The following is a 25,071-nucleotide window of genomic DNA, read 5'->3' as shown; positions in this document are numbered from 1 at the left end:
TCATTAAAAACCATATCGAACAGACATTTACTAATATTATTATTGTTATGTAAACAGAGCATATGAATGAACATCTTCAAGATTAGATAAAAGAACTATAGATAGATACAGCTTGTCTAACTGCGCATTATCTGTCGGCAGGGGTGCAGAATATACTGATAGGCAAGAACTCAATTTGGAGATAACGAAATGCGAATGTTCCTACAATACAAAATGTTAGATGCTGCTCTTCGTACTAATGAAAACAATAAAGAGCCTTTAACACATGTGTCTTCCTTCCTGAAATATAGTTAAGTACAAAGCTGTGTGAGCAATAGTTTAGTAAGCTTAATTGAAATTCTTGACCGTCAGAAACGATGAAAAAATTTAATTTTATCTATCGTAATTTATATTCAGTTAAGTTTCCGAGTTCAAATTGGTAGAACTGAGTGGCAAAACTTAACAGACAATTCAGAGGGAAAGAGCGAAAGGGTTCAGCGGATGACAATGTTACGAGCTCACTAGAAAGTACTTGTTATCTAATAAAGAGTGACATAACTTGCCAACCGTATGTCTTACTTCGGAGAAGGGTTGTGGTCCGTATTTGCCAGACTTTGAGGGAAATCAACGAGAGAGTCAATGCTTGCAGACTAAAGGATATCGCTACCTTATGTCAGAGGCTTCCGATCATCCTACCAGTGGCTAAACCTTCATCATCAGGTGCAAGGGGTGATAGTAAAGACTTCTATTCAATATCTTACTGAAGAGTGTCGAATCCCTGATATCGTCTAACAGTGTATTTCTCCGATATGTTTTCCCGCGTGATTTTCGCTTAAAAAGTCACCTCATTATCAACGCACACATAATTTCTAAGAAAAGTCAGTCTCCTCAAAGATAACTCACATGCGTTGGGGAAGGTGGAACGAATTTTCTTTTTTTTTCTTTTATATTGTTTCTGTTCATATGTGGTTCTGGCTTTTCGAATCTAGTTTTGCTAATTAAAATAAATTACCCTTAAGCTGTATTAATAATGGTCCTATTACCTATGGTAAACCATCAGATGTACGCTATTTATGCGGACGCAGCAGCAGCAGCAATGGACTAGAGTAAGATGCAAGTGTGTCTACACCGAAGCGACGACACGCCGATCACTGACTGACTGATGGAGGATGCTACCTAACAATTTTTGTTATTTAGTAGTAAATTAACAACAATACAGTCAATACGGTCATCTTAGCTTTAGTATTTTATATACCAAAAGTATAAATAGCACATATATATATATCGTAGTAGTTCGAATGGTATAGATATACTGATGGGAACTTGATTCTTGTTGCATGGCGTGGCTACCGGTCTTGCGGGTGGCAGTTTATTCTCGTTGTGAGGCGCGAAGAGTGCAGCTTTAGAGGCAAGAAGCCGGTGCTACTGCCGTAGGCTAGAGAAGACGGATCGCGCGAAATCATTTGAATCTGTTCGATGCTTTTATCGAGTGAAACAAATGATCATCAAGCAGCGCCGAGTTTTCACCTAATGTTACTGGTCACCAATGGTCAGTTCAGTTTCCCAAATAAACAGTGCTAGATAGCATGTGGCTGTCTTAGTCGTCATCGTCGCCGCCCCCGCCATTGTCGCCTTCGTCATCGTCACCAGCATCAGCAGCAGCATCGTTGTGATTCAGCGTTGGTTGTGGTGTTAGTGGTGGCATTCCTTGTGGTTGTGCTACTGCTGTGGTGTAGACGATGTGTTGATATAGTGGCGCTCCGTCTGTATCCCCCAAACTCTCGCAAAAGCTGCGTATTGCCTCTGCCAGTCTGTCTGTCCTGTTGGCCGCTCATATGTTGGCCTCTATCGGTTAGTCTATTGGTTTCTGTCTGTCGAAATGTCTTGAGAAACGCGAGGACTTACGATGTCGTGGAGAGGCGTGATCTCTGCTTCGCGACTGAATAAACCGCTCTCTCTCTCTCTCTCACGTTCTCTTGCCGACGACCCATTCGCCGATCATCGGCATCCTTCGAGCATCTGCGAATGCTAACGCAAGATAGGCTGCTCGGCGTAGTGCAGTCCTCAACTGCCGGACCACTAAGTAATAGCCAATTGACGTTAGACGACGAACTCTCCTCTGCCATAGTGGAACCACGAGTATGGCAGCGGCGGTGCCACGAGTACCTGGCGCGCTTTGTCTAATCTTACAGCTTGAATAGAAGCTACCCGCGCTGTATGCGGCGGGATAGCCGTCTTGACGTACCGATACACGCTAGAATCCTATGCAGTCGGACCGTTCTTGCGGCGATCTCCGCCGTTGTCACGCAACGAATCTCAGTCAACGTCAGCGACATCCTCAATCGAAACCGCAGGGGGGCGGCCGCTACAACAATCGCAGTAATAGCCTCTACAGGATTATAGAAAGTAGTAGCAGCAGGAACTAGCAGTAGGAAGACGACACCAGATTGTCCTGGCAAGTCGTGTTCTGATGATGTCGAGGCTGCCTGGCGCTTCGGTGCTATTGCTTCTCATGGCGCTTGTTGGTTCACTTCCGCTGCTTGTATTTTTGCTATTCCGGTTCGTGCTACCCGCCGTCGAACCGACAAACCCATGGCCGCCAGCTTTACGCGTCTCCGAAGTGACAACGAAACCGGATACCGATAAAAATGTGTACCGAGGTCTTGATCTTGCCAACGGCATAAAGGTTCTTTTGGCATCGGACCCTAACGTGGAGAAGGCGCGTGCCGCTCTTTGCATAATGATCGGCTTTATGTCTGACCCATGGGAATTACAGGGTCTTGCACATTTTACGGAACACATGGTGTTCATGGGGAGTCGTCGATATCCGGACGAGAATCGCGTGTTCAGCTTCCTACATGGTCATGGCGGCCAGGTGAATGCGTTCACCACTAATGATGCGACTTGCTACTATTACGAGGTGGATGCCGAGTATTTGAGTGAATCGTTGGACATTTTCGCTGACATGATTGTCGACCCACTTTTCCCTGAAGAGACAGCCAAAAGGGAGATACACGCCGTAGACTACGAGCACAAGAAAAATATGAAAGAGGAACTGTGGAGAGAGTCTCAGGTGGAAAAGGTTACTGCTGATCCCAACCATCCGTTTGTAAAGTTCTCTACCGGAACAAAGGACACGTTGTACGCAGGTGCGCGCAAACTAAACACAACGCTTGTCGCTGAAATACGCAAATTCTATAATAAATTTTATGTCGGACAGCTGATGAGTACGATGATTCAAGGTCGAGAATCTCTCGACGAATTACAACGGTTGGCACTTCGCTATTTGTCGCCTATTCGTCGAGGTGAAATCTCAGTGCCGGAGTGGCCCACACACCCGTTCGTCAACACGAGCCGATTGTTGATTCATATTGTGCCAGCCCTTGAGCACACGACGCTAGAGATTGTCTTTCCAATTCCGGAGATGGCTAGACTGTATCGGAGTCAACCAGATGTGTACGTTGCGATGGGCTTACTGAATCCGAAGACGCCGGGCAGTCTCTATGCCTACCTCCACTCGCAATCACTAGTAACTGGCGTTCTCGCTAAGGGACGGACAAGCCTTCGAAATTTCAGTATCTTTCGTGTAACATTCTCACTGACTGAATATGGCTTTGGTCGAGTTGACGAAATTGTCGAAACCCTATTTGCCTACATTGCTTTTCATAAAAAGGTTGGGCCACAGGAACATGTGTTCAATGACATCAAACTTATAAAACAACTCAACTTCAAGTTTCGGCCACACTTGCCGCTTTCCGATTTCGCACGTATCGCAGATCGTTTGCGGACGTTCGAAATGTGGGATGATGTAATCTCCGGCCAATGGCTTGTACACGACTACAGACCCGACCAGATTCAAAATCTACTTACGTATCTCTCACCGTACAATTGCCGAATAACATTACAATCGCCGAGTTTTGTAGATGAGCCAAATTTGAAAGTCGAGCCGTTGTACAACGTTTCCTACTCGGTTTCGGTAATCCCCGAAAAAAAACTACAAAAATGGAGCGAAGCTCAGCCTCGTCCAGAGCACGAGTTTGCTATCCCTCCGCCAAATCAGTTCATTCCTGACAAATTTCCGATTCATCGTGCTTTACCAGAATTCAGCAATAAACCAGTGTTGCTCCGACAAGACAATCGTACACGGCTCTGGATATTACAAAATGATGCCTTCGAAACGCCAAAAAGTATGGTTTACGTCATTTACCGAACCGATATCATCAGGCGGGGCAGCTCCGACATCGTGAGATTGGCACTTATCGCCAAAACTTACCTAGAGGCTAATGAGGAGGAATTAGGAGCCGCGCGAATGGCCGGCTCTAAGATCGATGTCGTTCCTGTTCTCAACGGCCTCGTCATTTCAATTAATGGATACAATCAGAAACAATTGCAAATTCTGAAAAGTGTGCTTGATAAACTCAAACGTTTTACGATCAATCGCACGACATTTGACATGGCGAAAGAACAGCTCAAGGATGTCCTCAAAGCTTCGCCAGCGCGACGCTATCATTCGGTGATGACGGAAATACGCGATCGCCTTCTACATGCAGATTTCAACGTTACCTGGCGCGACCAGTTACAACACTTAGAGGGATGTACCCTTGAAAATACTCAGGACTTACTTAATCGGATGCGCTCTAGGCTGACTGCAATCACCTATGTGCACGGCAACGTCCATGAGGATACGGCTTTGGACATGTTTGCTGCGATCAAGCAATTGGTTCAAGGTAACATCATAATCGATTCACAATTATTTTCTCACTGAAATCAAAGCTTGATATTTATTTCAACTATAAAAGTTTGGCCATATGTCTTTGTGCGTGTGTCGTCAGCCCAAGAGGATGCAACAATTACCCTACAAGTACACGGCTGAAATGTGAGTTAAGAGTATTTTATTAACTCTCACTTAGCAAGAAAAAACAGGGGACCGACAAGCAGAAAAATAATATAGGGGAGGTTTTTTATTCTCTGCCCACCCCTTATAGGCTATAGAAAACAGCGGTTACATAAAGAACTCGAGTTTGGTTTTCTATCACGGGAACGCTGATTTTAAGTTATGATAATGTTAAAATTTTCGAATCTTTGAGATGCGCACTTAGTGCAACTTGCGTTAATACATTTTCTTATTCAATTAAATCCTAAAATATCGACCTAGAGGTATATATATGTAAAATATTTTTTGTATCATATCGAATCTTTATTAAACGGTAAAAAGGCAAATTACCAGCTTCGTTTTACTATCACAGTTTCGCCTATCTCAAAACACCTTTAGACACAAACTGGAAACAAGTTACGTTTTATGAAAGTCGTTACATTAACCTATATACGGCCGTTGCTTTTCGAATACGTATTAAGTCACCTGCCGCGGATGTGAGTTAACAGAGAAATCAAATTAACAAAGTGACCTGTAAGTGGCAAGTACAACCTAGTCTAACCTTAGATTTGCCTAACAAGGAAATAAATGATTATAAAACATAGGAATTCTAGCAATAAGCACAGCCCTTTTTACAAAAAGAGAAAAACCATTTTCTATTTTTCCATACAGTCCCAGACCTGGCCCATATAACCCCATTTTTGGGACTGCGTGGGCCAACTATCTTTAACTGACTATTTGTTGAAAATAAATCAATTACAATGAATTTGTTACCTAATAGGAAAATCTTTAAAAGATGTGCAGATATGATAACATCGTTCGTTGTCACGGCACCAGTTACTTTCAACGACAGTAGTAAACAAATTAGGGCACATGTAGCCCTACCCTTCTTACATACTTTTTAAATTTTATCAGAAGACAACGTTGTTAATTGCTGTAGCTAAGTATATAATTATGTGGCGTATTGGATTATCGCATTTTAATTCGGACGTATTCATACGGCTTTTATTAGAAACTCCTATAGCCAACCGACTACCCAGAAACAACTTCAAACTCGAAAGCGTTCTTATAGGTGTTTTTATCTACCATTACGTTACTTAAAAGAGCACATACACCCACATGTCCAAATATGCTTAATTATCGCGCACGTTTATTTGCAAAGAAAGAACAAAAAAAAAAATCTGCAGAGTATCGTGCATCTATTATGGCTTCTTTAGACAGATCGCAGATTTTTATTCATTTTGTGAAATACTGATATTAAGTACAATTTTCTAAATTAACGGGAGTGCTTAATAGTATGTACTAGCTTTTCCCGCATATAATTTATTTAACATTTTCCGCCTTAACAGGACGGAAACATTTTGTAGAATAATAACTATTTAATTGTCCTAAATACGGTATGAAAAAAATGCGCTTATTTTAAACATATACAATTATTATTAAACATTAAACAGGAAAATGAATAACACTGTATCTGTGAGATTAGCTGGCAGCACATCGAAAAACGTGTGGTCAATTAATGAAGCCTCTTTTGCATCCTGGGTTATGTTTGTGCTTTATAGCTTGTACGGGTCCGTCTTTGATTCGGACACGCCACCTTTCGTCCTTTTTTCTGAAATGAGTATTTCCAAGCTCGCACACGTAACGCGAGGTTGGTTCGATTATCCAGAAAAAAAACGTTATCGCTTTAAGGACAAACAATTGCTTATGCCTGACTGGTGTTACTATCTTAAATTAGACGACCGCCATTGCCTGTAATTATTTGGTATTTTTGCTGATGCGCTTCCGTTTCAATGCTGGGATAATCGAAACTTCCCAATATTAAGAGCGATTGGTTTTCTGTAGAAATTAAATTCTTTAAGCCGAAAACGCAGGCTCGTATAACTTATGATCAAAGTTGCCCGACATAATACACAAGAGGATCAAACAGTAGTAAACTGCAGCTCCAAAAAATAGAACGCGTTATATAAACTCCATTTTTTGACTAAAGTTGAAACTACTCCGAAGTATCGAATAATGAATCGTCTAAAACGGATTCTGCTTTCATCTAATTACCTTTGGGCAGTCTGTGTATGGATGTCTTAACTAAAGCTAAATTTAACTTTCACGTTAATTAACGCCACCTGGTGCTTGCAACTTAGATAGTTTGGTGCAGTTAACAAATTAGCCACAACCCTAGACATTTTAGTGACATGTAAGCAATCAACTTTTAGCATTGGTAGATTTTAGGGACCAAGAGCTCAAGCCACTGTAATGTTGGCAACAGTTAAGGTAACAAAAAGACCTGGTCAGCAGTTATTGTTACCGCTTGCTGTCCATGGTTAGCCAGCCACCCGTAGCTCTCTGGGTTATGCAAACACCACTAGCATATCCACAAGAGATGAGTTTCAATGAGCTTGAACAACAAAAGTTACATCTGTGATCTTATATCACTATATTCGTGGAAAGCGTCCTTCTATTGCCTTCGAAACCCTGTTCAACATAAGTGAAGAAGTTCAACGTAACTAGAATATCTCCTGTATTCGTAAACACTCAAAAAGCCCGAGCTGAAAATCTTGTTTATACACACATCTCTGCTGAAGAAACAAGGTCTCTCAAATTCCTCAGAATCTCCTGTTTTTACATGACTCGCACTTTAGAAAAAAGATCAACTAAAATAATTGACTTACCGGATATAATACTTACAGCTAAGCGAACAAATCGTGTTAGCTATTTATCCATAGGATGACATTACATCGAGTTCTAATTAAAATATCTTTGATTTTTATTGATGTTATTCTAGAAACTTCGTTGACTCTCAAAGGAATCACACCCACCCACGAATTCGCATTAGATGAGGGGTACACATATCATTATGCGGAAGCAATTGAACAACAACCCCTCAATTCCGTACAGGTAAAGTATTCATTCAATTTCAAGCTTAGTATTCTCTTCTATTGTTGTACACAATTCTGTTTTGTGAACAGACAACTACGTTTATCTAACAAACTCTATAAAATATTTTGCGCATTCCAAAGTTAATAAGATTGGGTGATCCTAGTTAACTACCTATGAATTCTATAGGTATAGACGTAGCAGTAGAAAAACAGTTTTATCTTGGTAACGAGAACTTAGACGACAATAATAATAAATCCGAGTATCCACTCGTTTTATAATCAATGCTGGTCGTTGTATAACCGAACTGGAATGCATGCAAGCTTGATCATGGCAATATGTAATGATTTAAGAAAACACCTTAATTAAGCAACTAAATGTGCTTTTTTCTATGTGACATATAACGCTAAGGAAAAGCGCATTAACACGAGTACGCCTGCATTTCAGAAAAAATGGCTGTCTGAAGCAATTTTGCTTCTGTGCATACTTCCATGTATATTAGTCCACCCAGAGCAGACTGTTCTTGCAAACTAACGGTAACACAACATCCATGATTCCCCTATTTATATCGTAGGTATAAATATCAGTCACGAGGTACCGTCTGATCAAACGTACCGCGTGACGCCACACCAGACGTAGCCTATGACGAGTTCTTGTTTCACATCCTATTGGTCGACAGGTGTTCTACGACGTGGGCCCAACGGCAAACAACATACGCAGACAGCTGGTAGCTGAGCTGTTCGGGCTAATCCTAATTGATCAAACTTCAAACGTGCTACGCACGAAAGAGCAACTCGGATACAATGTTAATAGTATCACGAAGAAAACCATGTACTCACACGGTGTGTCACCAGCAACGATAAAATTAACAGATGATTGAAACTGTATCTCAAAATTAGTTAAGGGGGCAGAATGCTTAAGAAGTTGTAAAAGAAAAGCTCAGGTAAAATATTTTCTTGTCATAAAACTTCCTCTCGATGCCGAGGATTGTGAGGCATGCCATTTATTAGAAGCTTTTTGAACTGTTACATTGTTCATGTTATAATATACCGTTTTGCGATAAATACTGCTGCTAGTTATAGTAAGGAAGACGGACCGATTACATTCAGATGAAGTACGTATCTGGCGGTCCTCTTTTTAACTTCCCTAATTACGACGCGTTCGCATACGCCCCTCTTAGAGGAACGAGTTGTCACCTGACTAAGCTCCGTATCTATAATATATACGCAGTTAGAACATGTAAATAAACCACATTGAGATTTTTCAATTTACGTTTCGAATTTTTGATATATCTAAGGAAAGCATTAACCTTCGCTATCATTCAACAAGCAAACAATTTTAGGTTCTTGGCCTGGAGATTCGTATTGATAATTTGCAACTGCTACATACATCAAGAACAACGAACAGCTAACCGTCCATCGTCTAATATTCGCCTCTGCTTTGCTAATTTGAATCTGACGCTGAGCGCAGGTTTTTTGATTAGCGTGGAGAGTGGAGCAAACGTGACGCACGTGGAACAACGCATCGTGAACTTTGTGCGCACCCATGTTAAAGAGCATCTGGCTGGTCTCAACGATCAGACCTTCGAAGGTTACCGAGAAGCTTTTGTCCACAGAAAACTCGAAAAGCTTATGTCAGTTGACTATGGGAAAAAGTACGTAACCAAAGACGGAAATTATCTAGGTGCAATGACAAATAATATTGAGGCGACTTGCCCGCGTGTTGCTTGCACGCAGGTAGTTTATTTTGTCATCCGCACGTACCTCATACGTCAATTTTTCTTACGCACTAATGCAAGGATTTGAACAGTGTACTTTCAAACACAAAACAATACTCTTGGTTTAGTTTGCATAATAATTTCTATTTTCCTCACCAAGAAATTAAACTGAGTGAAACATTTATTCAAATAAATAAAATATCCTCCTTTTCCTATTTGTACAACATATTGTATATTCGTGTTCAGGTACTGGCCAGAAATCTACCAGACGTGTCGATTTAATCGTTCGGAAGAAGAAGGTGCTTTAGCAGCCACTATAAGCCGTAGAGAAATCATCGAATTTTACGAACGGAACATCGTTAATCCCCAACGAGCGAAGGTGTTCTATTTTACCTCTCACCGTACCTATAATACTGCATGCTTGGTTAAATTTTCCAATCCTCCTACTCGTTATCTTAGTTCTAATTAGTGTTTATTTTTTATGTTTGTATTTCGCGGTACATTCGAACTCTAGCAGTTTAGACTGTACTTTTGCGAGAGCAAGCAGCTCTACCGAGATTAGATATATTTAAGCTTTTTTGTTACTGGCAAAATTATGCATCCGATCTATCTATACGTATATGAGCGTAAAACCAGTCCTGTAAATTCACAGGTGCTGATAATTCACATCGTTCCCACCAGGACGCCTGGTCCCGATGATCAGAAAGTCCGTGTGACCCGTTTCGATGGACAGGAAACCCTCTATTCAAGCCTCACAGAATTTCAAGCGACCTTGAAATTGCAGGAGGAAGAGTCGGACGAACTTTGCGAAAAAATTAGGCCTTACGGACAACATGCATAGAGATGCCAGTGAGTGCTCAACTTATACATCGTTGTTTATAAGAAGATAAAGTTAGATCGTTTCATTGGGAGGCACTATGCAGTTCGTCAGGTTTTATGAAGCGATTGGCTTAAATTTTATTCCCTAAAAATCTAAAATAATTTATTCTGTTCAGATATGTGTTCCTAATTAAGTCAACTAAGTGTTGATATAGAAAATCAACTCAACCTTGACACGTAGAGAAATAAACTATAATTAATGTTTATATGCCTAGCGTCAGCAGTACGGTGCTAAATCAGTAGATAAGGGAAAAAGCCTAACAGTGCGATAAACCTACCGATAGGCTCGTACTGTATAGAGTCTATACAAAATAAAATAAATACAAATTTACTGCGCTATAGCACAAACAGCCAGAGCTGACAACGCTTTGAGTCATCTCATATCTCATCACACCAGCAGGTCATCTTCAGATGCATATATATCGTGTGCTGCATAGAAAGATGCACATGGGTCTGTCATATACACACTTGGCCATTCACCCGTACATAACGAAAAGAATCATAGAGGTACAGATACTGCATAAAAACATTCTGAGAAGCAGATTTTTGACCAAATAAAAACAATCATCAATAAACAAACTCGAAGAAGAAAACTGTAAAACAATACAATTTAGAACGTGTTTTTATTATTGGCTTAACTCGCTAAATTTAGAGGACTTGTCAAAAGGCTCAAACGAAGGCAAACTATGCTAAATGCTGGCCTATCTTAGAAACACAACCCTATTTCTACTTGTAGATGCGGCGTTTATTGTAAATTACTACTAAAACTTGAGCTATATTTTTCAGGCAAAAGAGGGCACAATTACCACCCGTTTTGATCTTTGTATTCTATAGTCAGAAACCACACTATGTAATCTATAGTGCGCGTCCGCTTTCTTCATTCGGCAATGTCATCACAGTGATTAAAGATCTCCTGCGTTGCTTGAAAGAGCCTCTCGCTCAGGTTAGAGTTCATTAATAGACTCGACACGTTTTCTAAACGACAATCCCTAAAAATGTAGACAGACCAAGCAAATGATTAGTTCTCTGCTTTTGGAAATTATTTGCTATCTATAGTATTTTAAAGATTTACGGGCATGCTTCCGTAAATCAATATACCAAGCAGTTACAGTTGTGTACTATATAATAATCAGAGAACGTAGCGTTTTCTAATTTGGCTGTTCAACGTCATATGACTTTTCGGTTCGACTACGTAGCACCCGATAGCGCGCGATAGTAGTACATTAAATCCTTATGATCGATGAGCGAGAAGTGGCGCTTCTGACACAGATCTCATTCTTGTTCCACAATGCATTAGGACACCTAAGGATATTTAAAATCAGAACTCTAACAGGGTTGGGTTTGAGTGCAATGAAGGTGAAAACGAATAGTTTGAGTTTTAATCAAAGACTACGTAAGCGAATTAACAACCATCCTAATATATAAACGTGTCTTACTTTACCTGTAGTAACCATATTGGGTATCAATTTTATCATCAAGAGCAGCAAACAAGACCGTTTGACATCCTTGCTTCGGCGTTCGAACGGCCAAAAGGGCAAACGGAATATAAAGCGGAAGGCACATCATGTAGAACATTGCTGGTCGATGCCTGCCCAATTTCGAGTTAACGATGCCCGGCGAAACTGAATACCAACGAATAGCTGGATATCTGCAATGAGAGTTATAAGAATCTTATAATTAGTTGCTTATACAGAGAATAAACAAGTCTACATCGAAATACAGTCAATTCGGATAAAAATTTAACGGGCTTAAAAATACTAAATCGCAACGTTGTCTGTATTTCATCGAATAACCGGCTCTACGGTAACTTGTTTAATTACTGCTCATTTCTGTCTGCAGTGAGAAGAATAGATTATCTCAGAAGAACAGATTATATACTGGTAACGTAATCCCAGCGTTTATTATTTGATTAAGTTAATGTCCATGTTGTTTGATGCTCTATTTAGAACAACTGTTGCTGTGACAAAATGGAAAAAACTTATGGCATGCACTTGCCGCCGACTCATCTGATGCATGAAAAGCATGCCGGCCAATTTCGAATCTGCGTACGCCCGGCTTTTATCGTAGTTGTCTTCCTGATAACAAAGGTCCTCTACACGGGCCTCATCCGGAAGTGCCGCAAGTCGATCTGGGAGATTAGACTTTTTGTAAAGACTAGATGACACCTGTTCCATCGATACATAATATATTTAGCTCATTAGATCAAAATTGAGCCTATCCAATATAAAGACAGCGAATAAGGATCTGACCCTTCGTTGTCGCATCTTCGCAAACATGTCTGAGAAAACCTCTATGTTAATGCGATTGGTATGGGATGAAGTAAAATTAGACATAGAAAAACACCATCAACCACATGCAGATATGTTAAGATCGACTAGCATGAATTTTACATTACCTGAATCACGCGAGGTTCCGGGCTTCTCTTCAACAGCGACATCAAACCAATAGTGAGTCTTGCGTGCCCAAAATGATTTACTCCCATTTGAAGCTCCAATCCCTGACGAGTCCTGTCAAAATCAACTATCAATATTGAGATCAAAAGCGCATGATTGTTTGTTTTTGCCAAAGAGTTGTTGCTTGGGGGAACTTTTACGAAAGATCAGTGGCAACATCCATTTGCCATATAACGACCATGTTATTGTACGCCAAGGAAAAACAAAGCGTGCCAGACCATAAACAATAAGAAATAATAATGAAAGCTTTAATTCAATCCGAATCAAATCAATCAACATACTTTAGCAAATTTGTCATTTCACTCACCCATATATATATATGGGTGAGAAGTTTTGAAACGCTTTGGAAATTCAAGGCTTGTCTGCTTTACGTTTCCCAAATAATTATCACTTCGCAGGCGGCCATAACTGCGAATTTTTCAATTGAAAAGTTGAAGGTTGGTGGCGGTGATTAATAGGTGAGGATTCGTAATCGTCACTACGGCAGACAGTGCCTTTCGGCATCGTTCGATGACGTGAGTTAAGAAGTAAATGCCATTGTTAGGTAAAAACATATTAAGATATGGGAATTCGTTTACATAAGCGAATGAGAAATCGCCATATTTGAGGGCGTCAATACGTTCTCCAAGTTTTAACTTAATTGGCATTGCCTTCATTTGATAAATAAACTTTCCAAGCTTTATAGAAGCCGCATAAAGCTTAGCCAGGCTCTGCTGTACCTGAAACCGGTTGTAGTCAAAGATGACTAGGTCGCCTGTATATAAGGTGGTGCGTGTTGGCCAGGTCTCGTCCGCATTGAGTCATAGAAAATTATATTTGGCCAGTATCATCGACAAAATCATTTGAAGAACTGAGTCAGGAACCGTTTTGAGACCCACAAATACTGAAATTAAAGGCTGCCCAAGCCCGGTTGATTTCGTCCAGTTAAATCGAGCACGCATGGTATTAGCGAGCGGTTTCATCCAAACTTATGTTATTTTCACGACAGTACCGCTGTGGCCACCAAAAACCCAGTAAACTTACTTGTTGTAAGAACGGACAAAAACAGCAATTTGTAGCAGGCACTTCTTTTGACTGGGTTACACCATGAGGCAGGCTAATTAGATTCGCTTTGATAAGGTTTTCGAGATCATGAGCAGGAGGATGGCTTCAGTCAAATTTGCAGGAAGTAGCCTAGGCGAAGACGCCCATTGAATAGCACCCGTCAGCAAAAAGCCAGCGGGAACGCGTCGTTTTTCTTTTATTGCCGACCTCCTCACTCGTTGGTACTAGTTTCGTCCAAAGATGCCATTATCTAAAAAGCTTCTGATGGAGTAATTCTATTTACCCTATACCGGTAAGTGCTTTATTAAGATAAGCGTGGGGGTCGAAGATGCTGGCAATTTTTCCACGAACAAGGATTTCCTGCTGCCGCACGGGATAATCCTGTTTTTCTGGTGTTTAAATTTTCCAACATATGATTTCAGGGTAGGCCGAGAAGTCTCATCATTATTTAACGCTCTATATGCTATTCTATCCAAATTTGTTTTTACTGAAAGCACATGTGTCAAAAGAATTATATGTACCGTTGAATACAGTCTGTTTGATAATCATCATGCTCATTGGGTAACAATCACTTACTTTTGGTATGGGCAAAATGCCACTCCTGCGTTAAGAACGAGGACTTCTATACGCGGAAGGTTTGCCTTACAGGTGCGACAGAATGCGTCGATTGAATCGAAATCAGACAAATCCAGCTAAACGGAATTTAGGAAAATGTAACAGATGGCGACTGGTATTTAGATGCTATTGCTTCATACTAACTATATGTATATATACATGTGTGTAAATTTGAAAATGTCAATTTTTATGCTGAGCGTATAATTAGTCAGTCAAGTTACCTTTATCGCAAGAATGCGAGACCTCTTATATGTTCGCATTAGATAATCAGCAACTTTCTTTGCCTGATCAAGATTCCTGCACGCCATAACTATTGTGCCCCCACGTGCCGCCAGCTCTTCGGCGGTAGCACGGCCTATCCCTGTAAACGCACCCGGATGTTTGTTAACAAACTCGATAACGCCTTATATGAATTTTCACGGTTCGTCACGGATAAACAAATACTTCGGTGGCGTTACCCAGTGATTCATATGGAACACTTGGCCCGAATAACAAACCATATTATTAGTAGTATATAAATACATGAGTTACTAGGTAAGGCTTGAGCCAAGTAACGCAACAGCAAGTATATCATCAAAAAATGAATATTTAACAAAATGATGATGACCAATCCAAAATCTATTTAGAATTATCAGTCTCATGATGAAGTTAAGGAACATTATCTACTGTAGATAACTTACCTGATGTTGCGCCTGTTACAACAAAAACCTTCTTGGAGCAGTCAGCTGTTTTGGTAAAAATGGCCCATTGAGAAGCTCTCCACCAGCGCAACAGATATAACGCCAGACCTAAGGCAAACCCTTTGAACACTATCAAGAGGGGAAACATCTCTCGTTCAAGTCAATTCCCTGTGTGATAACGAAGAAAGTTAGTGGTCCTGCTCCAAGCACTTTCTATAGCCAAATCATACATCTATAGCGTTCACAACGGTCTGTGGCTAGTGTGTATCAGTTCCACTGTACAATGATTTCTAATGTTATTATCACGAAACGTTTATACGAAATATATCAATATCATACCATACCAGAAATATACCAGTTTGTACAGTTGGCTAGCTACGCTTGCTGTTTCAGCGTTTACTTCTTTCGAGACTTTTTCATAACCTCTCGCATGTTCTCGTCGAGGCCAATATAGAAGTCGATCTCAGTCTTCACAAACATTCGAACACTTAGATCCGCAATTTTATCAATCTATAACAGACAAAAATACATATTATTGGTGCAGTTAACTGTTTGAGGTGACACAATGGCAACACAATTATCACATAATGCAAGGCCGACTACATTGGAGAACAAACTATTAGGTTGTCAAAAGGCAGAAAATCCACGTGTGAAGCAAATTCAGATGTATTTATTAAAGGTCAGTGCCTTGAAGAATTACCTTTATGAACGGTTGAGATAAACTTGAAATTGGTCATTGTGCTTTTGTTCAAGGTATTATAGCGTTTATATCTTGTGACTGTCTTATTCCTCAAATCTACAAACCTCCTGGAGAGCCACGGCGCCACCATCTTTATAATAATCAAGCAGGTCCTCGGCGTATCTGCAATTCAAAAACAGTCTTGATTTAAACACTCTGATGAAGCCTATAACCTTTCTTTTAATCGTTGAAGCTTGTTCATATGTTATGGTACACATAATGATAACCAACAATTTGAAAGCATATAAAAGTTTTCCAAAGAAGTCAGCGAATAGCCGGACAAACCTCAGAAAAATGCAATCGTTACATCCGGTTCCGCAGCATTCGTCCGGGCTAGGCACTTCCGGAGGCAATTTTGGCCGTTTTTTTTCGGCGCTGTCGTGACAATCCCCTGATATTGACGGCGTTTCCACTTGATGGTCCTGACTGAATTTTGCACTTATATTTACATAATTGTACGCCCTTCTCTGGAGCCGGAATGGTGCCCCGCTCCGAACCCAAAAATTCAACATCAGAACGATGTGGGCACCGGGTAAAACAGAGTTTGCTAATACACCGTGCGGCCCGCTTCACCAAATGAAAACTATAAGATATGGACAAAACGAATAGCGTCTAAATACGAACAGTTTTTTCTCGTAATTTATATAGAGAAAGTAAACAAGAACGGCAGTTGGTATAAACAATGGTGATAAAGCCTAAAATTTTATCACAGTTGTTTTTCCGGGTGCCTTTTGCTAAATAAACATGTTCTCTATTATCATGTGTCAGTTGACTTCGGTCTCTTTGAATGCATATCTGCGGTGTCGACCTACTCAGTACTTTTATATTTTATGATGAACAAACTTATGGAGAAAACCTAGGTCCAGTATTTAGTTTTAGCAAGAGACAGCACAGATTATTCGGATGCAAACCGCTCCTTCCTGATTTATGGGAATTTTTTTTCTCTGATACAATATAGGCCACCTGACACATCGACCCAGAAAACACTGTAAACTAAATGTGTTATATTAATGAAATTGTTGGAGCAATATCACATAGTTTACTGTTTTCAAAAAGAAAGGCTATTCAATAGATCCACATACTTGAAAACGTCAGTTGATGAGTCACGTGCTTATCGTAATGAAACATCGACAAAAATATCCGTATACCTGTCAAAGAAGCAGAAGAAACTAACTTAAAATGCAGATGCAAACCTTCTTGCTGCATCAAAGCGTAAGGTTGCTGCCACCAGTTTCGATTCCTAGAAGCTTTCACATAGGTCTCATTCGAATCGAACAGTACGAAAACAGGACATCGTCTCCATCAGACCTCAACGCGTAGTTATGTAGTGTAGTAAGCTCATATTATGTACATGCTTTACAGAGGAATGAAAAGATTCGTAAAATAAACTTTGTTATAGCTAGTCCATTGCATAGTTACTTGTCACTTTGACCTAAGCACCAGTGAACGGGTTCTTAAGAGAACGGAAAGTCAGCGCCAAATCTACGGCCTGGGCCTTTCAATTGACACGCGTTTTACACATTAGAATAAGGTGACCTCGCAAAAACAACGTGAAGCAAATAACACATATTGTCGTAAAAATATAGGGAAAAAGTCTCCTGCGAAGAAGCATGTCGCGTCAATGCGTTCAGGTCATGAAATAACACACAAAATATTTTCTGTTTTCTGCCTGATTTTTAATCTTCACTGATTCGAGTATTTTCAGCATTGCGGAAATCTAAACGTATATGTAATCGAGTTGTAATTTATATATATATATATATATATATATATATATATATACTGAGTCGAATACCTTTGTAGACATATGGGCAGATTAGCTTTGGGCTAAGAGAAAAAGTTTCCTATTGTTTAGTTTTCTATAGAATGAACGATTCGATGAATAGAATTTTCTATCTGCCACTTATACGGGGGTTATCCGTATTGAGCTATGTGAGTGTTTTTTTTAAATCTCTACAAACTACCGTAGCTATTATCGACTGCAGAAACATACGCTATGATCCTTATCCCAAAAAAATAATTAGCTAGTACAACCACTCGCATCAAAATATTGACATTCGAAATACTATACAGACACAACTACTGAACGTGTCTCTGTTCTGGGATTCAATTAAATGATAGAATACACCTGCAGAGAACGAATGCCATATTCGTACAGACGTGAACATTTCTTTTGTGATCTATTCTGTTCGAAATAGTTTTCTTGGCAACATAGGACATTTTATTTAAACTAACCTTTTTCCTCTCAACGTATACACGGCAATGATTCAGAAAGCACAGATGGGAAAGGGGGGGCTGCGCGAGGGGAGAGCGTGTCTGTGTTTTAGTCACCTGTCTGGTAGATTTGATTTCAGACCTCAACATGGCGTCTTCGTCGAAGTACGTTCTATCCTGTTTTCTTTTTTTGTTGTTTTTTTTTTACATTTGATTAGTTTCGCGCGCATCTGTTACCTATACTCGTTGTTGTAGGATAATATGGCACAGTTGAGTTTGTTACAAATGTTTAGCTAAGGACTGTATGATAGTTTTATTAATTGTTGTTCCTGCTTACTATAGATCCATGGTGCATTTGTTGTGCGTAGCTGAAGCCGCGATTCGGGTTTTTATTTAAGAAGCATAGTTTCTACGGGCTGGTCAGCTTAAAGTGTACTGCGAAATTTGCAAGTAAAACTTGCATGGCTCGTCACACTCGCGGACGCTGTTGCTGCGCGGTAATTCTGTTACAAGAAAAACTCTGAGAGACATAAAAGGACCATTCCAATGCAATAATGCCGGAAATTTTCTGTTTTTGCTTGGACGTATAATTGTTTTCTAAGCCGCGTATCATTACAACATCCTGTATGATCATCTCCTCGATTCTACGAGTCTCTTCACATTTTGGTTTTTCTAAAGGCGGCGTAAATGTGCTGCAGATGTAACGGCAACCCATTGCTGGTAAAAATTTATATTTCGTTTCAGAGAGATATTTTCCCATAATATCGTTTAGGATAAATAAAAAATAATGTTGTTATTATAGTAGCGATGATGGAAAACGTATGCAGGATTATTCCATTGACTTCCTTCTCATTTAAATATTGCCATGTCGCGCCCGGCGCTGGAAGGCAGAACTGATTATAATGAAGTCATGAGATTGTGTTAAGTGGTTATATGTGCTGAGATAACACCGGTCAACAGCCAGTCAAAATAATGGCATCTATTCTTAACTATTAATATTTGCAATAAAGCTTTAACTCGGCCTATGTGTTCGCTGCGAAGCCTCAACAATGCTGGCAGTGTTTGCATGATGCAACACCTGTTTGTTTCTACATATTTGACAAACTCTGCAATGCAAACTATAAGATGCGATTTCCGTTATTATTATTCATGAATGATAGACTTTTCTATCAAATGGTATATATTATATTTCGAGTAAAATACACAGTTGGGTTGTTCTAAGCAACTTAAAATAAAAAGATTTTTCTAGCAAAACTAGGCTTGAACGATTGGTTACTTTATTCCATACTAAATTCGTTATGCGCGTACACAAACAACCATAAACTCCGTTTTATATAAAGTGGGGCTTCTGGGTAATTTTTTATATTATTTGGATATTTCGTAATATAATGCTACGCATAGTACATTGAGCTATACTGCGTTTTTTTTAACTCCGACTGTAGACATCGTATGTGACAGTATTATGCGGCAATATTTTGTAATTCATCTTGTTTCCGTTTTGTCGTAGACACAGAATTGCAACAATGTGGCAGCGAAAATAGCTAACTGAATTATTTTTTATTTATAATAAAATTACACTTATTCAGTCCGGCGGTAAGTGATGCGTACAATTTTTAACTTATGGCAATTTTACAGTAGTGATTTATGCAGTGTTTAAGTACTATACTGATAATTTTCTTCTAACCAAACATATTGTGAATAAGAGGTTTCCCGAGTGACAGTGGCCGTAGTGCTTCCATATAAACAGTGCCCTATATATTCTAAGTTAGACAGAGTTTCTAGATGGAGCTCGTTACGCACCATCTACCAGACATATATTACTCAAGACAAACTGTGGGTTGTATTTCCTAGAACGTCAACAGGCATGCGAAGGACCCCGCAATGTTTCTTTGTAACTAAGAGTAGCTCCTTTGCCTTAGACAACAATTACCAAAACATCGAATCATTACTCTAAGGTGTGCGATTTTATGAGTGCCGCATTTATCAATCTATGGCACAGTAAAATGCTTCAAAAGTCAAGTGGCTACTGAAGATACAAGCTGGCTACGGTTTACACAGTATCTTCTTTTCCATTCTGTGGATATGGCATTTGTAATATTCTATCCCATAATAGTTCGTGATACTTTTTTTTTACAGCACAGAAAAAAATAATGTTCGATTTCGCGAATAACAATCACACTGGCTGAGCTTTTTAATCACTCATAACTTTTTTGATGTTTCAGGCCGGCCGCTCGTGTGTTTTGTCCAGACCATCCGGGAGCGAACCTAATCGAGGACTATCGGGCAGGGGATATGATATGCCCACAGTGTGGGCTCGTTGTAGGGGACAGGTAACATTTCAATCACAATATAGCCGTGGAACAATGGTAAATAATCTTCTGACCAAAGGCAGATATGGTTAACGAAATCAACAAGTTAATCGAATGCTAGATAATTTACTCCATAATAAAGACGGCCATTAAAACGATGCCCAGACTTTTTGTACATAATGCTCAGACTGTGGCTATGAATGTTCTTTTGTGAACGCATGTGATCGTTTCAGCGCCTGGAACAAATCCGCATGGATTAGGTTAATTTGTTACGTTTGACAACATTGATTAATAGTTATCATAGGTAGGGCAGCGACACTCTGCTCTGATCCGCAGCAAATAATTTGCATTAATCCTCTATGAAAAACAATAGCATTAAAATTTGTGCGGATATTTAGGATTGTCGATGTTGGCACAGAATGGCGAGTATTCCAGAACGAAAAGTCCTCGAACGATCCGACTCGTGTTGGAGCTGCCGAAAATCCGCTTCTCGGAGGAAGCGATCTCAGCACAATAATCGGACGAGGAACAGGTAATGGGGGGTAAGAACGTAATGGGGATGCTGCTCGAAGAAAATAAGTAGGTTCTATACAATATCCGGAATAATTGGATTAAGTTTAAGAAAAGAGAGAAAATGATATTGGCTTACGTACCTGCATATTGATGAAGTACAAATTAAACGCACATCAAACTGATGCCTTAATTATAATTGAAGGAAACTATCCTTAACCAACTGTGTTATTAGTAAGTAAATTTGCTAAGAACGAATTCTTGTAGCTATATGCTGATTATGAATGATTTACAGGAGATGCTTCGTTCGATGAATCTGGCAACGCGAAGTACGCAAACCGAAAAACAATGAGTGCATCGGATCGAGCACTGATTGGCGCTTTCCGAGAAATATCAGCTATGGGCGATCGCATTAACCTACCAAAGACAATAATGGATCGAAGTAATTTGCTGTTTAAACAGGTCTGTGTAGGTCCTTTAATTCAGTGCGCTGTATATGATGTCATGTTTGCTGTTTACGTTTTCTTAATAAGAGTGAATGGCAAGCAATAAATATCACAACCGTATATTGTTTTCCTAAATATGCTAATTGAAAGCGTATATATCTTCATTCTAAGGCTGATGCCGATTTATCTAGTGACAGCCTAATTCGAAGCAGTTTGAAATTCTGAGATCGAAAATTATACTATAAGATTTTTGTTAGTATGTGTGGCAAGTTATTGATGATTTTTTTTTATTTAGCACTATAATTATTCTTCATGCTGGAATCGATTTGTAGGTTCACGATGGCCGCAGTTTAAAAGGTCGCTCAAATGACGCTATCGCCTCAGCGTGCCTTTACATTGCCTGTCGACAGGAAGGAGTACCTCGAACGTTTAAAGAGATCTGCGCTGTTTCAAAGGCAAATTTATTCTGGGATTTTAATATGTGGAGGAATAAGTCAGGGGGAGAGGTATCCAAAGTATCCAAAAAGGGACACTGAGTGTGACTAAATACTTTATTGCCATTATAACGCCATTATGCCCGAACCCGTTCTAGCATTGAGGCACAAGAAATTTAAACTTCTCTTTAGCTTGAATTATTGTAATTAACGAACTTTTTTTTTTATCATACTGCATGTACATTATTTCACAGGTATCAAAAAAGGAAATTGGTCGGTGTTTTAAGCTAATTCTAAAAGCTTTGGAAACCTCAGTGGAGCTAATCACAACTGGCGATTTCATGTCCAGATTTTGTTCCAATCTCGCCTTACCCCCGTCGGTACAAAAGGTACATAAGTCAATTTTAAATGAAATCCAGATTCTTGAAGTGCCGATGTGTTTCTATCGAATTTTCACCTCGGTAGATAACTTGTGTTGCCACTTGAGTTCTAATAGTAGCACTCTTACGTATTTTCGAGAAACATTGTAATCTTTTTTTTAAGTAATATACGATAGACACGCAAGTCTCGTGTATTCTACTGTTGAAATTTAATTTGTCCCAGAATCACATAAAAACTTCACATTTGTATATATTCTTTTTCTTACACGCATTACGCGTTCGTAAGCACTTTACTAATTATATAGTTCATTGCATATATATATATATACATATATATATATATATATATATACGTATATATATATATATATATATATATTAAAATACGTATTTCTAGGGAATTTGTACGTTCTCATATTTAAACTAGTATATTTGACATTAGGACGTTGTACATTTGTGTCCATTCAGGCTGCGACACATATTGCCCGGAAAGCTGTTGAAATGGATATCGTTGCCGGCAGGAGTCCAATCTCTGTTGCTGCAGCCGCAATATATATGGCCTCGCAAGTTAGTCGAAACAGTTTCCTATTGATCCTTTTGCTTTAAATAACTGCTTAGCTTTCCAACTTCATTTTAAAGTGTTTGAACACAGAAATATTTGAAGGTGTCAGCAATAAGCAAATGTTAAGTTTTTAAAAGTGTATCGATTTAAGACTTGTCAATGCACTAAAATGTTTTAGAAAAAACAACGCATTTTCATGTAGGCAAAACTCCTATTGTCAGTTGAATAAAAAATTTATGTACTCCAATTTATTTATTATCCTTATAGGCGTCTGCTGAGAAGAAATCACAAAAAGACATCGGTGATATCGCCGGCGTGGCTGAAGTAACAATCCGCCAGAGTTATAAGCAAATGTATCCGAAAGCTGCCCAGCTTTTCCCTGAAGACTTTAAGTTCCACACACCGCTTGAACAGTTGCCCATTAATTAGAACGACTGAGCGACGTTTTCCGTTTGGAGGGAGGTTACTGCTACAATTACAACTCACATACGCGCGTGGAAGTTGTCGACTGAGACCGAAACGAAAGAAGAACGCATGGAAAAGCGAACTTAAGTGGCACACAAATGCCGCTGCTAGATGAGGCTGAACATATGTTGAATTATGGCATGATCTTATTGTAAAGGACAAGACACGATTTTTTTTTACTGTATCAATAAGTAAGATAAATTAAAAGACATAATGCCTTTGTGCTGTCGAAGCCAGTGTAGTATCCAGAGGAAGATACGTTACACAATTGTTGTCGGACAAAAGAAGGTAAATGCATTCGATATCCTCCTACCTAATAACTACCTTTGGTTTGGCCTTACGATCACAGCTCTAATGTAGAGTGATCTCGTAACAATCTTTGGGAAGTAGCATTTCGCTGTGAGATAACGAAATCATTGGCCAAATTTTTGTTTTCAGTACAAACAAAAAAAAAAGTGATTCGACTTGACTTGATCTCTCCCGAGTTATATTTGAATTAACTGAAATTCGTATGCATATGAACCTGCGGTAGTTCCGATTTGTATGTGTCCCGAGGGACACATTTATATATGCCCCGTGTATTTGTAGTAAAGTAGTGACGGTCTGATTAACAGAACGATATCTTTGCTGCTATAAATGATTTTTCGTCTAAATGAGCACTAAACTGTACACTGAACTATATTTGGATATATAATAAATAATAAAAACACACTGAATGATGTTATAAAATATTATTTAAATATGAAATAAAAGTGTGGTGTGTACTTTCACTGAGCAAATGTTTTCATCAAGTCTGTGAAAAGAGGACCTTATTTATTCAAAGATATAACTGAACTGCTGGCGTCCTTAGATGAGACAGAGAGAGAGAAATTAAGCGATGAATTGGTATTGTTGTTGAGAACGAATCGCACGTCCACCTTAAGGGCGAGCAACCGGCACAGATACTTCGGAACCTGCTGAGCGCGATTGCTTTACAGACTTTTTTGAATCTATTTTTTTCGTTACATATTTTTAAGAAAGCGTACTTTGCATTTGATTGTCAAGAATGACATTGTTTGGCGGCGAGCCTTTTTAATTTCGAAGAAGTTCTCTAGAATCCGCAAATAGATAATTTTGGGGACATGATGGGAGAAAATCTTTTTACCACTGAGTAATTTCTTAGCCAAGTCTGCTTAGGTCAAAGGGTGCATATCTTTGACACACTAAGTATGAACACGGCTTGACACTGTTTTGGCAGGTAGACACAGTTACTGCACGAAGTTCACACATGATGTCACAGATGTTTTTGTGCAGTTCTTTTTCAGAGAAACAAAACCTCAACATCAAGACACGTGGCCTGTGCGTCACTCAAGCCGTTTTATCGCAAGTTCCATCATGCAGTTGTTCTGAAGCACTATTCGGCTTCAACTATGGTAGCTGAACGACTGTCGCAGGGCGCGTTACTGTGCAATCGGTAGTTGTGTTGTCGGTAGAGAGATTGTCGACACGCAATTTAATACGACACGGAAAAGCTTTATGAATAAAGGCACCCACAAGAATAATATTGCCTCAACAGCTCTGTGGCGCGTTCCGCGCCGCACAAAACTTAGCTTACTAATGCGATCATGCGCTGCTATGTTGAAATATGCTAGGAAATTAACCGTCAAGCAACGTCGCGAATGTTTTGTAGCACTTGGGACAGCATGCATAAATGACTGTGGAATCCGATATGTGACTGACCTGTAGTTGTGTAACCCCGGTTAATTCCGTAACACGGGAAGATTTTGACTCACAAGATAATAATCAGTAAGGGATGAAATGCTCACCAACTTGATAGAAAGCTATCGATTTGGTGGGCACTTATTCTCTTACTGATTATTGTATCTAGTCGTGAGTACGAGGCAGTGATAGCTTGGATC

At 39.5% G+C, this 25,071-nt stretch overlaps 3 protein-coding genes and 1 long non-coding RNA gene across 12 annotated transcripts; 2 read left to right on the top strand and 2 right to left on the bottom strand.

The window, feature by feature from the left end:
• The first annotated feature begins 1,533 nt into the window (after positions 1 to 1,533).
• Positions 1,534 to 10,931, top strand: LOC111255291 (insulin-degrading enzyme-like). 3 transcript variants are annotated; one of them, XM_022817093.2, is made up of 6 exons: positions 1,544 to 4,706; positions 7,635 to 7,747; positions 8,406 to 8,568; positions 9,197 to 9,380; positions 9,690 to 9,822; positions 10,096 to 10,931. In XM_022817093.2, the coding sequence occupies exons 1-6, from the start codon at positions 2,450 to 2,452 to the stop codon at positions 10,282 to 10,284; spliced, it is 3,039 nt and encodes a 1,012-aa protein (XP_022672828.1). In that variant the 5' UTR covers positions 1,544 to 2,449; the 3' UTR covers positions 10,285 to 10,931. The 3 variants fall into 3 exon arrangements, 1 of the variants encoding a protein (XP_022672828.1); XR_015319256.1 differs by lacking the exons at positions 9,690 to 9,822; positions 10,096 to 10,931 and having other exon boundaries at positions 1,534 to 4,706; positions 8,406 to 8,669; positions 9,069 to 9,338; XR_002675412.2 differs by lacking the exons at positions 9,690 to 9,822; positions 10,096 to 10,931 and having other exon boundaries at positions 1,534 to 4,706; positions 8,406 to 8,669; positions 9,197 to 9,334.
• TfIIB (transcription factor IIB) lies at positions 10,181 to 23,943 on the top strand. Of its 4 annotated transcripts, none has more exons than XM_086977621.1 (8): positions 10,181 to 10,292; positions 20,290 to 20,397; positions 20,775 to 20,908; positions 21,182 to 21,348; positions 21,665 to 21,787; positions 22,021 to 22,155; positions 22,615 to 22,713; positions 22,976 to 23,943. In XM_086977621.1, exons 2-8 carry the CDS (start codon positions 20,360 to 20,362, stop codon positions 23,135 to 23,137), a joined length of 858 nt encoding a protein of 285 aa, XP_086833747.1. In that variant the 5' UTR covers positions 10,181 to 10,292; positions 20,290 to 20,359; the 3' UTR covers positions 23,138 to 23,943. The 4 variants fall into 4 exon arrangements, with proteins under 4 accessions (XP_086833747.1, XP_022644743.1, XP_086833746.1 ...); XM_022789008.2 differs by lacking the exon at positions 10,181 to 10,292 and adding an exon at positions 18,135 to 18,232; XM_086977620.1 differs by lacking the exon at positions 10,181 to 10,292 and adding an exon at positions 18,298 to 18,564.
• LOC111255292 (retinol dehydrogenase 11-like) lies at positions 10,927 to 15,609 on the bottom strand. Of its 4 annotated transcripts, none has more exons than XM_022817095.2 (8): positions 15,470 to 15,609; positions 15,115 to 15,282; positions 14,656 to 14,795; positions 14,396 to 14,511; positions 12,718 to 12,829; positions 12,318 to 12,487; positions 11,764 to 11,970; positions 10,927 to 11,311 (listed from the first exon to the last, which is right to left on the bottom strand). In XM_022817095.2, exons 2-8 carry the CDS (start codon positions 15,260 to 15,262, stop codon positions 11,200 to 11,202), a joined length of 1,005 nt encoding a protein of 334 aa, XP_022672830.1. In that variant the 5' UTR covers positions 15,263 to 15,282; positions 15,470 to 15,609; the 3' UTR covers positions 10,927 to 11,199. The 4 variants fall into 4 exon arrangements, with proteins under 4 accessions (XP_022672830.1, XP_022672829.1, XP_022672831.1 ...); XM_022817094.2 differs by having other exon boundaries at positions 15,459 to 15,598; XM_022817096.2 differs by having other exon boundaries at positions 15,454 to 15,593.
• Positions 16,139 to 17,922, bottom strand: LOC147758245 (uncharacterized). Its single transcript, XR_015319262.1, has 3 exons — positions 17,649 to 17,922; positions 16,936 to 17,001; positions 16,139 to 16,279 (listed from the first exon to the last, which is right to left on the bottom strand). It is a non-coding gene; the product is annotated as an uncharacterized LOC147758245 (long non-coding RNA).
• Positions 23,944 to 25,071: the final 1,128 nt, after the last annotated feature.

This window comes from Varroa destructor, unplaced genomic scaffold (assembly GCF_002443255.2).
Source record: "Varroa destructor unplaced genomic scaffold, Vdes_3.0 BEIS01000001.1, whole genome shotgun sequence".
In the NCBI taxonomy this organism is placed as follows: Eukaryota; Metazoa; Arthropoda; class Arachnida; order Mesostigmata; family Varroidae; genus Varroa; species Varroa destructor.
This window is presented reverse-complemented; position numbering and strand designations above follow the sequence as displayed.

What these genes read in the sequence shown, in the direction of transcription:
- LOC111255291 (XM_022817093.2), top strand. Translation starts at nt 2,450, where the DNA reads ATGATGTCGAGGCTGCCTGGCGCTTCGGTGCTATTGCTTCTCATGGCG. An exon ending in AACCCCTCAATTCCGTACAG is followed by an intron (nt 7,748 to 8,405) that starts GTAAAGTATTCA and finishes ATTGGTCGACAG; the next exon opens with GTGTTCTACGACGTGGGCCC. An exon ending in GAAAACCATGTACTCACACG is followed by an intron (nt 8,569 to 9,196) that starts GTGTGTCACCAG and finishes CGCTGAGCGCAG; the next exon opens with GTTTTTTGATTAGCGTGGAG.
- LOC111255292 (XM_022817095.2), bottom strand. Translation starts at nt 15,262, where the DNA reads ATGTTTCCCCTCTTGATAGTGTTCAAAGGGTTTGCCTTAGGTCTGGCG. An exon ending in ATGCATCAGATGAGTCGGCG is followed by an intron (nt 11,971 to 12,317) that starts GCAAGTGCATGC and finishes CTCTCATTGCAG; the next exon opens with ATATCCAGCTATTCGTTGGT. An exon ending in ACCCAATATGGTTACTACAG is followed by an intron (nt 11,312 to 11,763) that starts GTAAAGTAAGAC and finishes CTACATTTTTAG; the next exon opens with GGATTGTCGTTTAGAAAACG.
- TfIIB (XM_022789008.2), top strand. An exon ending in TACCCCCGTCGGTACAAAAG is followed by an intron (nt 22,156 to 22,614) that starts GTACATAAGTCA and finishes GTGTCCATTCAG; the next exon opens with GCTGCGACACATATTGCCCG. An exon ending in CAATATATATGGCCTCGCAA is followed by an intron (nt 22,714 to 22,975) that starts GTTAGTCGAAAC and finishes TTATCCTTATAG; the next exon opens with GCGTCTGCTGAGAAGAAATC.